Source organism: Pristiophorus japonicus, chromosome 12 (assembly GCF_044704955.1).
Source record: "Pristiophorus japonicus isolate sPriJap1 chromosome 12, sPriJap1.hap1, whole genome shotgun sequence".
Taxonomy (NCBI): domain Eukaryota; kingdom Metazoa; phylum Chordata; class Chondrichthyes; family Pristiophoridae; genus Pristiophorus; species Pristiophorus japonicus.
The window spans coordinates 196,287,205-196,299,191 of record NC_091988.1 but is presented as its reverse complement, the minus strand read 5'-3'; the positions used below and the strand labels follow the sequence as shown (position 1 = coordinate 196,299,191).

At 42.9% G+C, this 11,987-nt stretch overlaps 1 protein-coding gene across 2 annotated transcripts in view; it reads right to left on the bottom strand.

Moving 5' to 3' along the window:
• The window catches only part of tbc1d20 (TBC1 domain family, member 20), a 39,480-nt gene that overhangs the window by 5,397 nt on the left and 22,096 nt on the right, over positions 1-11,987 (bottom strand). Inside the window, exons 5-8 of one of the 2 annotated variants that reach the window (XM_070896382.1) lie at positions 9,875-9,976; positions 8,322-8,463; positions 7,843-8,021; positions 6,766-6,818 (exon numbers count right to left, since the gene is read on the bottom strand). In XM_070896382.1, coding sequence (XP_070752483.1) covers positions 6,785-6,818; positions 7,843-8,021; positions 8,322-8,463; positions 9,875-9,976 — 457 coding nt within the window. In that variant the 3' untranslated portion in view covers positions 6,766-6,784. The remainder of the gene's footprint in view (positions 1-6,765; positions 6,819-7,842; positions 8,022-8,321; positions 8,464-9,874; positions 9,977-11,987) is intronic. The other variant, XM_070896381.1, reaches the window with a different exon arrangement.

Sequence of the window (11,987 nt, the reverse complement as noted above, 5' to 3'; positions counted from 1 at the left end):
AGGTGACAAATGGGAATACGAAAAGTTTAGGAAAGAATATAGCTGCATTCATTTATCTACTGCAATGATATGCAAGACATAATATGCTACCTTCCCCACAATGGTCTATGCCCCTGAACATCTGATTGATTCCTGATGGCATTCTTTATAGTATCTCTGGTTGAGGTACAGAGCTCATTATACCAGTGCTCTGCAGCATTGGAAGAAGCCCTCAGTGGCATCAGCCACAACAACAGTGCGTAACTAAAGTCCCCAAGCAGCTAGCCCCTCAATCCTTGCACTTCTTCAAACAATGAAGTAATACCCATTTCTATTCAAATCCCACCACTGTATGTTGTAAAGCTGTATTATAAAAATCCAGTAATTTGAGCCCAGCACCAGAAATATTACCATGAAAGATACCACGTTTTTGTAAAAAAACCCAACTGTTTCACTAGTATCTTCCAGGGAGACATTGGCCACCCGATCTAATATGGCCTATATGCGACACCAATCCTGCACTATGCGGTTGACTCTTAATACCCTCACAAGGCAACTAGGGATGGGCAATAAACACTGCCCTGCTGACATCCTCCACATCAAGAATGCACAAGGAAAAATGGGCAATCCACTGAAGGAACAGGAAGCCCCACAAGGTTCCCATCTCTGACCGCTTGAACCCCAATGATGCCTGCCAGCCTGTAAAAGCCACCCTGGCATTTGTGTTAGCCCTGGCAAACAACACGCTGTAACCTCCTGATTATAGTGATGTACAACAGATGACACCATCTATGTTCCTTGTGACTTCTTAAAAATCTCTAGTGGCCAACATTTATCCCACAACCAACACCTAAAATAGATGAACTAGTCATTTATTTCATTGCTGTTTGTGGGACCCTGCTGCATTTCTCTACAATAATGACTGCGCTTCAAAAACACTCCATTGGCTGTAGAACTCTTTAGGCTGTCCTGAGGTTGTGAAAGTTTATATAAATCCAAGTTCTTTCTTTCACTGATATGAAGAGTACAGTGCAAGTTTCCGAGTGAGATTGCATGTCCTCTCCCAGCAGATGGCGATTTCTTGACCAATTCCTTCCTGAAATAGAGCCTTCCCAAGCACAGCTTACATCCACACAGCTTGAAACCTCATATATGGCATCTATTCATTGCATTATCCAAAGACACATGGCCAAGACTAGAAATAATACAATAGTCATCTAAGCCCCTAGATGAGATCGCAGTGTGTAATAAGGCCAATAAATGTATATATTGGTTAGGTACTGTACAACTTGAGGGCAGAATATTGTTCAGTTTCACCTTTCCTTTTACCATTACTGCGTTAACTTACAGCGGACTACCAATGAAATAATAACCAGCATGTGGAATGTAGTCCATGCACAAATACAATGTCTAAGCAAACTTTAAAGAATATTATTTTCCCATTCTAAGCAACTCCACTACGAATTATATTACAGTATCTAAATCACTAGATATGGTAGGAAACTTTCCAACCATTTTATTGCATCCTTCCAAAACACCAATCCTACTATCTTCCCTAACAGTCTCTAGTTGTTTCTTAAAGCAATCTAGTGTTCTGGCCTTAAACACCCTTCCTGGCAACCCATTCCAGTCATTCACTTCTGTAAGTAAATGCTTCCTAATATCTGGCCAAAATTTCTCCTTCAAACCTTGAACCTTCATATCTGGCAGCATGGTTTTTAAATTTATTTTTCTATCCCACAACATGTGCCTTTTAAACATCCCCTCAGAGGTGTCTCTTGGCTAGTTGTTCCGCATAACGCGGCCCTTTATTTAGTCAAGTATATTAAACTAGTCAATTATACCCACATACTGCTAAATATAGAAAATAGCTAATTGTCCAGGTACCAGCAGCTGAAAGAATAAAATATAGGAACTAGAAGAGTATCGTTGTTTGGGGCAAACTTCACAATGGGAACACAGTTTATACTGAAATTGTCCTATGGTGACATCGCGGATACAGTCCAAAGGACAAAAGCCACCAATTGTTAAATGGAACCCAATTATAAACTAAATGCTCTACAGGAGGATTGTTTTCCTGGGGCAGGTGGGGGACGGTGGGAGACAATGAAGGATCGCACAATGCACACACAAAAAATCTGACTGGCTCCTAGCACAAACTGGTGGTCATATTCAGGAAATTAGAATCTTTGCACCCAACCGAGCCATCCTTTACCTGACTGCCAGTGGGAGGATGCAGTCATCCTCCGATTTTAGACTGGATTGGACCACATTTCCCAAGGTGCAAGTTCAACACTAGATTTCCTACTACAAGGTTACAGGCCTAGCTACACAGCTGCCATCAAACTTATTTCAATGAGTTTTCTTTATTTTCCAAGCACGTTGGGAAGTTTGCCAACCTTGCGCTAGTTTCCCTTCTCCCACACTCTTCTCCAGGTGCCAGCAATCATCATACCGCACCCTGGTGGCCATTTGTGATGTATGAATGTAGCCAAAGTCTCAGTGGGTTATTCTACCACAGAGGGAATCATAGCTGAGCCCAATCTTGTCATCACTCAACATTCACTTATGTGTGCTCTTTGCAGGAAGGGGATCCCTGGGTAATGCTCATAACCAGGCCCCCTGGTTAAGCTTTCCCTTCTCTGGCCTACCGTTATGGAGACCAATTATAGTGCTCTGTCCAGATCAGTTATCTCAGCCCAGACTTACCTTACTCTTACATCAGTCTGTGACTATTGCTTTAGGTGGAAAATGTCAATTCGTTTGACATGCTCTTGAGTTGGGAATTTATCTCCTGTTGGTTGAGGAAGCTATCCATAGAATCATTCGGCCCATCGTGCCTGTGCCAGCTTTTTAAAAGAGCTACCCAATTAGCCCCACTTCCCTGATCTTTCCCCACTGCCCTGCAAATTTGTCCTTTTCAAGGATTTATTCAATTTCTTTTTGAAAGTTACTATTGAATCTGCTTCCACTGCCCTTTCAGACAGTGCATTCCAGATCACAACAACTCGCTGAGTAAAATAAATTCTCATCTCTCCGCTGGTTGTTTTTCCAATTAAATCTGTGTCTTCTGGTTACCGACTCTCCTGGCGCTGGAAACAGTTTCACCCTATTTTGAACACCTCTATTAAATCCCCCCATAACCTTCTCTGCTCTAAAGAGAACAATTCCGGCCTCTCTAATCTCTCTGCATAACTAAAGTTCTTCAGCCCTGGTACCATTCTAGTAAATCTCCTCTGCACCCTCTATCAATCTTCTTTATCAATATGCATAGAGAAGTCCACATTCTGCCCACCCTGCCTTTTTACAATTGACTGGAGGTGGTTGCTCAGCAGTGTGGCAAGTAACATTTGTGTCACACAAGTGCCAGGCAATGACTATCTCCAACAAGCGAGAGTCTAACCACTGCCCCATGACATTCACCAGCATTACCATCGCCAAATCCCCCACCATCAACATCCTAGGGGGTCACCATTAACCAGACACTTAATTGGACCAGCCACATAAATACTGTGGTAACAATAGCAAGTCAGAGGCTGGGTATTCTGCGACAAGTGTCTCACCTCCTGACTCCCCAAAGCCTTTCCACCATCTACAAGGCACAAGTCAGGAGTGTGATGGGATACTCTCCACTTGCCTGGATCAGCCAACTGCAACACCACAAGAAGCTCGACACCATCCAGGACAAAGCAGCCCACTTGATTGGCACCCCATCCACCACCTTAAACATTCACCCCTGCCAACTGCGGCGTACAGTAGCTGCAGTGTGGATCATCTACAAGATACAGTGCAGCAACTCGCCAAGTCTTCTTTGGCAGCACCTCCCAAACCTGCGACCTCTATCATCTGGAAGGACAAGGGCAGCAGGCGCATTGTAACACCATCACCGCTACATTCCCTGCCAAGTCACACAACATCCTGACTTGGAAATATATCTCCGTTCCTTCATCGTCACTGGGTCAAAATCCTGGAACTCCCTCCCTAACAGCACTGTGGGAGCACCTTCACCACAAGCACTGCAGCTCACCACCACCTTCTCAAGGGCAATTAGGGATGGGCAATAAATGCTGTCCATGCCAGCGATGCCCATATCCCATGAACAAATAAAAAAAGTGACTATTGAAAGTGTGAAAAAGCAGGGGAGGGGTGGAGGGGGAGAAAGAAGAAGAAGAAACACAGTCAGAGTAGTTATTTCTACATTTACAAATGATCGGGTTATACTTCAATCTGTCTGCTCCCCTCTCCACTGTTTCATAATGTATCTTCAAAGAGTATCTGAACTGAAAAATGGTTCATTAATTTAAAAGAAAACTCTTACCTTTAGCTTTCCCTCTCTGTTTGCTGTTACAATGTAAACACAGCTGCATTTTCTGCCTGCCACTTATTTCGGTCATATAAAGCACCAGATAAATGGAAAAGCACTTCCTGTTCTGATTATAGCCCACAGCTCCTCACTCTATCTTTGCTGGTGATTGAAACTGGGCAGCAAAGCTAGAGTTCAGAATCTAAATTGTGTCATCTAAATATGACATATTGAATGCATGGAGCTAGAGAGTCAAATTGTCCTGTTGCTGTATCCAGCCCATTCGCAGCTCTATTACAGTACAGTAGTAAGACAGATATGTCCCCTCCCGTCACATTATTTTCCAAAAGGAAAATCTATGTATCAGTGAAAAAGAAGGGCGGTAAGAGAAGGGATAACCAGCCGTGGATAACCAAGGAAATAAAGGAGAGTATCAAATTAAAAACCAATGCATATAAGGTGGCCAAGGTTAGTGGGAAACTAGAAGATTGGGATAATTTTAAACGACAGCAAAGAATGACTAAGAAAGCAATAGAGAAAGGAAAGATAGATTACGAAAGTAAACTTGCGCAAAACATAAAAACAGATAGTAAAAGCTTTTGCAGATATATAAAACTGAAAAGAGTGACTAAAGTAAATGTTGGCCCCTTAGAAGATGAGAAGAGGGATTTAATAATGGGAAATGTGGAAATGGCTGAGACTTTAAACAATTATTTTGCTTCGGTCTTCACATTGGAAGACACAAAAACCATGCCAAAAATTGCTGGTCACGGGAATGTGGGAAGGGAGGACCTTGAGATAATCACTATCACTAGGGGGGTAGTGCTGGACAGGCTAATGGGACTCAAGGTAGACAAGTCCCCTGGTCCTGATGGAATGCATCCCAGGGTATTAAAAGAGATGGCGGAAGTTATAGCAGATGCATTCGTTATAATCTACCAAAAATCTCTGGACTCTGGGGAGGTACCAGCGGATTGGAAAACAGCTAATGTAACGCCTCTGTTTAAAAAAGGGGGCAGACAAAAGGCAGGTAACTATAGGCCGGTTAGTTTAACATCTGTAGTGGAGAAAATGCTTGAAACTATCATTAAGGAAGAAATAACGGGACATCTAGATAGGAATAGTGCAATCAAGCAGACGCAACATGGATTCATGAAGGGGAAATCATGTTTAACTAATTTACTGGAATTCTTTGAGGATATAACGAGCATGGTGGATAGAGGTGTACCAATGGATGTGGTGTATTTAGATTTCCAAAAGGCATTCGATAAGGTGCCACACAAAAGGTTACTGCAGAAGATAAAGGTACGCGGAGTCAGAGGACAGGTATTAGCATGGATAGAGAATTGGCTGGCGAACAGAAAGCAGAGAGTCGGGATAAATGGGTCCTTTTCGGGTTGGAAATCGATGGTTAGTGGTGTGCCACAGGGATCGGTGCTGGGACCACAACTGTTTACAATATACATAGATGACCTGGAAGAGGGTACAGAGTGTAGTGTAACAAAATTTGCAGATGACACAAAGATTAGTGGGAAAGCAGGTTGTGTAGAGGACACAGAGAGGCTGCAAAGCGATTTAAATAGGTTAAGCGAATGGGCTAAGGTTTGGCAGATGGAATACAATGTCGGAAAATGTGAGGTCATCCACCTTGGAAAAAAAAAACAGTAAAAGGGAATATTATTTGAATGGGGAGAAATTACAACATGCTGCGGTGCAGAGGGACCTGGGGGTCCTTGTGCATGAATCCCAAAAAATTAGTTTGCAGGTGCAGCAGGTAATCAGGAAGGCGAATGGAATGTTGACCTTCATTGCGAGAGGGATGGAGTACAAAAGCAGGGAGGTCCTGCTGCAACTGTACAGGGTATTGGTGAGGCCGCACCTGGAGTATTGCATGCAGTTTTGGTCACCTTAATTAAGGAAGGATGTACTAGCTTTGGAGGGGGTACAGAGACGATTCACTAGGCTGATTCCGGAGATGAGGGGGTTACCTTATGATGATAGATTGAGTAGACTGGGTCTTTACTCGTTGGAATTCAGAAGGATGAGGGGTGATCTTATAGAAACATTTAAAATAATGAAAGGGATAGACATGATAGAGGCAGAGAGGTTGTTTCCACTGGTCAGGGAGACTAGAACTAGGGGACACAGCCTCAAAATACAGGGGAGCCAATTTAAAACCGAGTTGAGAAGGAATTTCTTCTCCCAGAGGGTTGTGAATCTGTGGAATTCTCTGCCCAAGGAAGCAGTTGAGGCTAGCTCATTGAATGTATTCAAATCACAGATAGATAGATTTTTAACCAATAAGGGAATTAAGGGTTACGGGGAGCGGGCAGGTAAGTGGAGCTGAGTCCACGGTCAGATCAGCCATGATCTTGTTGAATGGCGGAGCGGGCTCAAAGGGCTAGATGGCCTACTCCTCTTCCTAATTCTTATGTTCTTATGTTCTCCACTAGCTTATCTGCTGTAAGTGCAATAATATTTACTGGGGAATTTGGGACCATGCTATACTGGGGTGCTTTCTGCCTGTGAACACAACCTGTAAGGAAAAGAAGACATCAATAAAAGCTCTTAGAGTTTAAATCATAGTGCCTTTACTATCTAACAAATTGGCTCTATATTCATATATATAAAAAAATTCACTCAGAGGGTTGTGAATCTTTGGAATTCTCTACCCCAAAGGTCTGTGGATGCTCAGTCAATTAATATATTCAAGGCCGAGATCAATAGATTTTTGGACTCTAGGGGAATCAAGGGATATGGGGATCGGCTGCCGAGAATAATATCTATCCCTCCAACTATAATGTCCCCTACCACATTTCTTTTTGCTCCCCCAACTTGAATGGCCCCTTATACCACGGTGCTGTGGTCAGTTTGCTCATTCTCCTGCAGTCCCTGCTCTCATCCACACAGGGAGTAAGAACCTTGTACCGGTTAGACATTTGCTAGGGCTGAGGCTCCTCCATCACTACATCCTGGGTCCCCATACCTGTCTCACTCGTAGTCACACCCACCTGTCCCTGACCACGGACCAAATTTTTGAATTATTTAAACCAAGGGGTGTGACTCTCTGCTGGAACACACCATCCAGATAACTCTCCCCCTCACTGATGTGTTGCAATGTCTGAAGCTCGGACTCCAGCTCATCAACACGGAGCCGAATTTCCTCGAGCAGATGTGGTCGCCGTGGATCAAACTGGTGTTCACCAACTCCCACATGCTGCAGCTGTAACACATCGCCTCCCCTGCCATCTCTAATATATTTTATTTAATGAATTAAGTGAACAAGACCTTATGGTGCCATAGGAAATACTCTATATTTCACAACTGGAATAGAAGTTCAATCAGCATCTCTTATGGAGAGCAGCAAAATATCATACAGACTGACTTACAAGTGATGGAATTTTAACAAGCTGTGAATCTATCTTAAACTGAGACTTGTACACGGAACCTTACTGTAAGTGGAATGCAGAAATGAAAGTGGTCAATTAAAGAAATTATAACCACCTTAGAGTTTAGCGTCTGAGTTAGAAGCATGAACTTCAGGTTTGATTGACACTTACCTCTCTTTCTGGGCAACCTCCCTGGAAAGTTCGGACGGAGGAAACTGGACAAAGAGGTCGCCAGCACGGCTGATCAAGGTCTCGTATGGCAGGTTCTGTGGGATCTGGGAGAGCAGATGATGGACAGCGGCCATGTCGCATTCACTCTCCAGGACTTCATGTCCCCGGTACAATACAATCTACAAAAATAAGGAAACGAACCCCAATGAGGATGGTAGCATTTTACATACAGTTGATCTTCATATATGGAGATAAAAACAGGCTGTAAATCATCTGCTTAAGAAATTCATTATTTCTGAAGAGTCAGAATTTTAGGCATTCCTGACTTTAAAAAAGGGCAAACCCTCACACTCCCAAGTAACGATTTATCAATTGATGAAGTCTAGGCCGTTGGGGGAATCAAATCCATACTGGAGCCATCAACATGGGCTAGGATCTACATTGTAAATTCGCACACATGCGCGCATAAATATACCTACCACCGCAGCAAAATAGATGGGCATTAGTGGATGACACGCCAGGAAGAAGTCGTATAACCGAACCACATGCCGGAAATCTGAAAGCACGTGTCCAAACCAAGTTATGAGCCAGCTTAAAGCGAAGATCGTACCAACGTCAGCTCTACAAACACAAAAGACCAGGAGAGAAAAAACTTTAATACAAGTAAGCAGTATTATTTAGGGATGCTCATCGCCAATTTATGACCGTTAACGACAAAGTAGTAACTTCAAGCACATTTCATCTTATTGATGTTCGCAGGATCTCGCTTTGGGCAAAATTGGCTGCCACGTTTCCCTACATAAGTCACTGTTCTGCGAAGTATAATCATTATATTTGAAACATTTCTGAGAGTTGTAACAAAACACTAATGTATGTCTTTCTTCCTTATTTAGAAGTCCCATCGCACACTACCCATCAGGGTTTCATTATGGAGGACTAGCAGAGACCCGCAAAACATTTGCAGTCAAAATAGTATAGTTATTGGAACAGTACTTGTTTAGCCCATCATCTTCTTTGTCTATAGAATCAACGCTGATGTCCTCCCTCCCTCCCTCCCTCTCATCTCTCTCATCTCTCTCATCTCTCCCTCCCACCCTCTCAGGCTCTCTCTCTCTCTCTCTCTGCTCCGCAACAACGCCTGAGGAGGCCACACCCCCCCATGCCCATTGGTCCCGCTGCATCCACTGCTGCTTCCTCTGGAGCAGACCCATCGCTCCCCGTCCCGATTGGTTGCGAGGCCGGGCGGGCCCTGATCGCTGCAATGGTCACTCAGTCTGGACCACGTGTTCCAACCTCTGGCCCGCCCCAGGACAGACAAAAACTGATAATAATAATAATAATAATAATGATGATTATTATAATAGATTGCTGGCAGTTAACAGCAGCTTATTGGAGATGCTTTTTTTTTAATTAAAAAAAAAAGAGCAGAAGATACAGCATTGCAAAGGCACGATATTGAAAACCATCTGATTTACAAAAGGTTCTCTAGCATCAACTACAGGACTAAGTCATTAATTCATTAAACATTGCTTCTGGCTTTGTCTCTATTTAACAACTTTTCATAAGTTGGAGTTGGGCAGTCCAGTAGCTGGATGTTGGATATTGGGTCTAATGGTAAAGTATTTTCCAACCAGTGGGCTCCCAATACAAATCCGCCCGCAGCCAAGAACTCTGAATTTCTTGAACAACAGGCTCATCACAAGTGGGCTGCGATCAGTCTGAATAGGTGCCAGGACCACTAGGAAGTTTTGTTCAATTGAATGGCCTTGGTCACACATTCCTGGTTTAGGAATTAGGAAGAGATGAGCATCCTCCCTCCTCCAAAACTACATCTTCAAATAAGGGTCAAAGACAAAGATTGCCAAACCCTAGCAGGTGCATTAGATTTCGGATTTCTGCAATTGTTGACTTGCTAGCAACTACATATGAGAAATAAAGTCGAGGAGTACCAGGGAGCATGCCAAGGGCTCCCCGACACAAAAGTTTGAAAACCACTGGTGTAAAAAAAAATCAAAACAAATTTACATCTCACCTTTGCATGAAGTCATGTACTTCAGGGTTAACTCGCTCTATTATTGGCATAAGGTAATTTAAAATGTGTTTTGTGTTGTCCATGGTTGGGTCCATAAAATCCCTGCAAGCAAGTTATAAACAAAAGCAATATTTAACTCACAACATGGGTAACCAATGAAATAGACAGAACATCTGGGTCACCAGATAATTGTTAGTATGTTGTTAGTATAAGATGGGATTTGTTGAAAGTACCCAGTTGAACTATCTGCTTAAATATAAAATTACTAATTTCAAGAAAGACATGGGCGAAGATAAGAAAAAACATTGCTTAGAATAATGCATATTTGGGAGTGATAAATGGTTGTGCAATCCAAATCAGTGAATTTAGGTTATTTATACATATGACAGCACATGAACTGGATGGCTTTGAATGGCAATAAACACATCAGTAATGGTATCATACATCACAGACTGAAGAAACACACCTGAACCCTCTCTACCCCATCCCCCCAACAGAGGCAATGTCCCTGAAACCTACTTCTCCAAACAATTTATTTAATAGGTTATGTATATAGTCCATGTTGGCATGGCCAGTTTCATTCTGTTCTCAGAATGTTTTCTTTGGTGGCAGACTCCAGCAATCTGAACTGAAATACTACATACTTCAGGATATCTTTATTTCACTGATCTACAGGAGGATAGCCTGCTCCCTATAGCACACCCTGCACTATGTATAGAATACACTGGGACAATGATTATCTGCACTAATTATCTGCCGGAATGCACAGGGCAAAGGTTTACACCTCATTGAAAAGCCCACAAATGTTTCTTTGTATTTCTCTTTTCGGTGAATATAAAACCGTATTATTCCCATTGTTAGAGTATATCTGTACCATATGTGTAGGACCAGAATTTCAGGTCTCAGTTACCAGCCAATTTCTACAATGCATCAAACTGTAATGGATACCCGACAGACAGTATTCAGAGGGTTGAGATGACCCCTATTAAAAACTTAAACATGTTTATAACCGTTATCTGAGTCCTGAAATTGGATGACAGATGGTGAAAATTATTAGATTGGGATGTCGATTTGTAAAATAATTTGCATGTAATTATTTTTTTTTAAAATCTGCTGTTAGAACAAGCCATGCTGGCTGGTCAATTATCAACAGTGCCTGGAGCACTGCAGACATGCCTGGCCTAGATATCAAACTACAGAGGATTGACAATGTTCCAAACTTTGAGAGAAAGAGAGAGAGAGAGAGAGAGAGAGACACACAGAGACAGAGACCCAGCTTACAGTCCCTCCTCACCTCCCCATCAAGGACAATTACCAAATGGTCATCAGACAACTGAAGAAGCTCCTAACAAACAGTGTGGCGAGCAGCACAATTCATCATAAAATGTGACAGCATCACTATCTTCCTAACCGCAGTATAGATACACACTATACCCTATCAAACAGTAGTACCACCAGTTGAGGTGTGGAGCTTCAGTAGCATTTGCTTGCCTCTCCGTAACGCAATCATGGCTGGCACTGAGTCCTTGTTATATCAGCATGTATTCTCATGTCCGATCTCCAGGCAACGTCATACAACAGCTGTTGAAATCAAGTCTAAAGGTTTCCTCAGCTGAAAGATGGACATCTGCCTTCAGCATAACGAAATGGCCTACACAAGGAAGCTAGCTATGTGACCTTGATGATCCAGGTATCGTGTTCAATGTTTATTCATCAAGTGCCTAATCCAGGTCCTCATATGAAAGGCGCTGCATGAGGCTGACTCCACTCCATGGTACTCAGTAACAGGTCAATGCGTGGAGCCCCTCCTCTCCCCTCATCCTTTCCCATTTGTGCCACATGTTCATCTCACAGGTTGGTCCTTGATCTTGCACATGGGCAGAACAATGCAGTTCTGAACTAAGAAGAACTGTTTGGACACATGCCATCCTCCTGGTTGAAGGGCTGTTGAGAAAGGATATTGAGAGAGAGAGCTAGTAACAGCACTAGCAGTAGGGGATGGAACTTTAAGGAGTGGTTCAATACTAATGAGGGTGCGGGTACAACTTCATGATAGAATAATCGCATAAGCACCAAGTGTAAAACCCACTTGATGCGCCAAATGGTCCTTCGC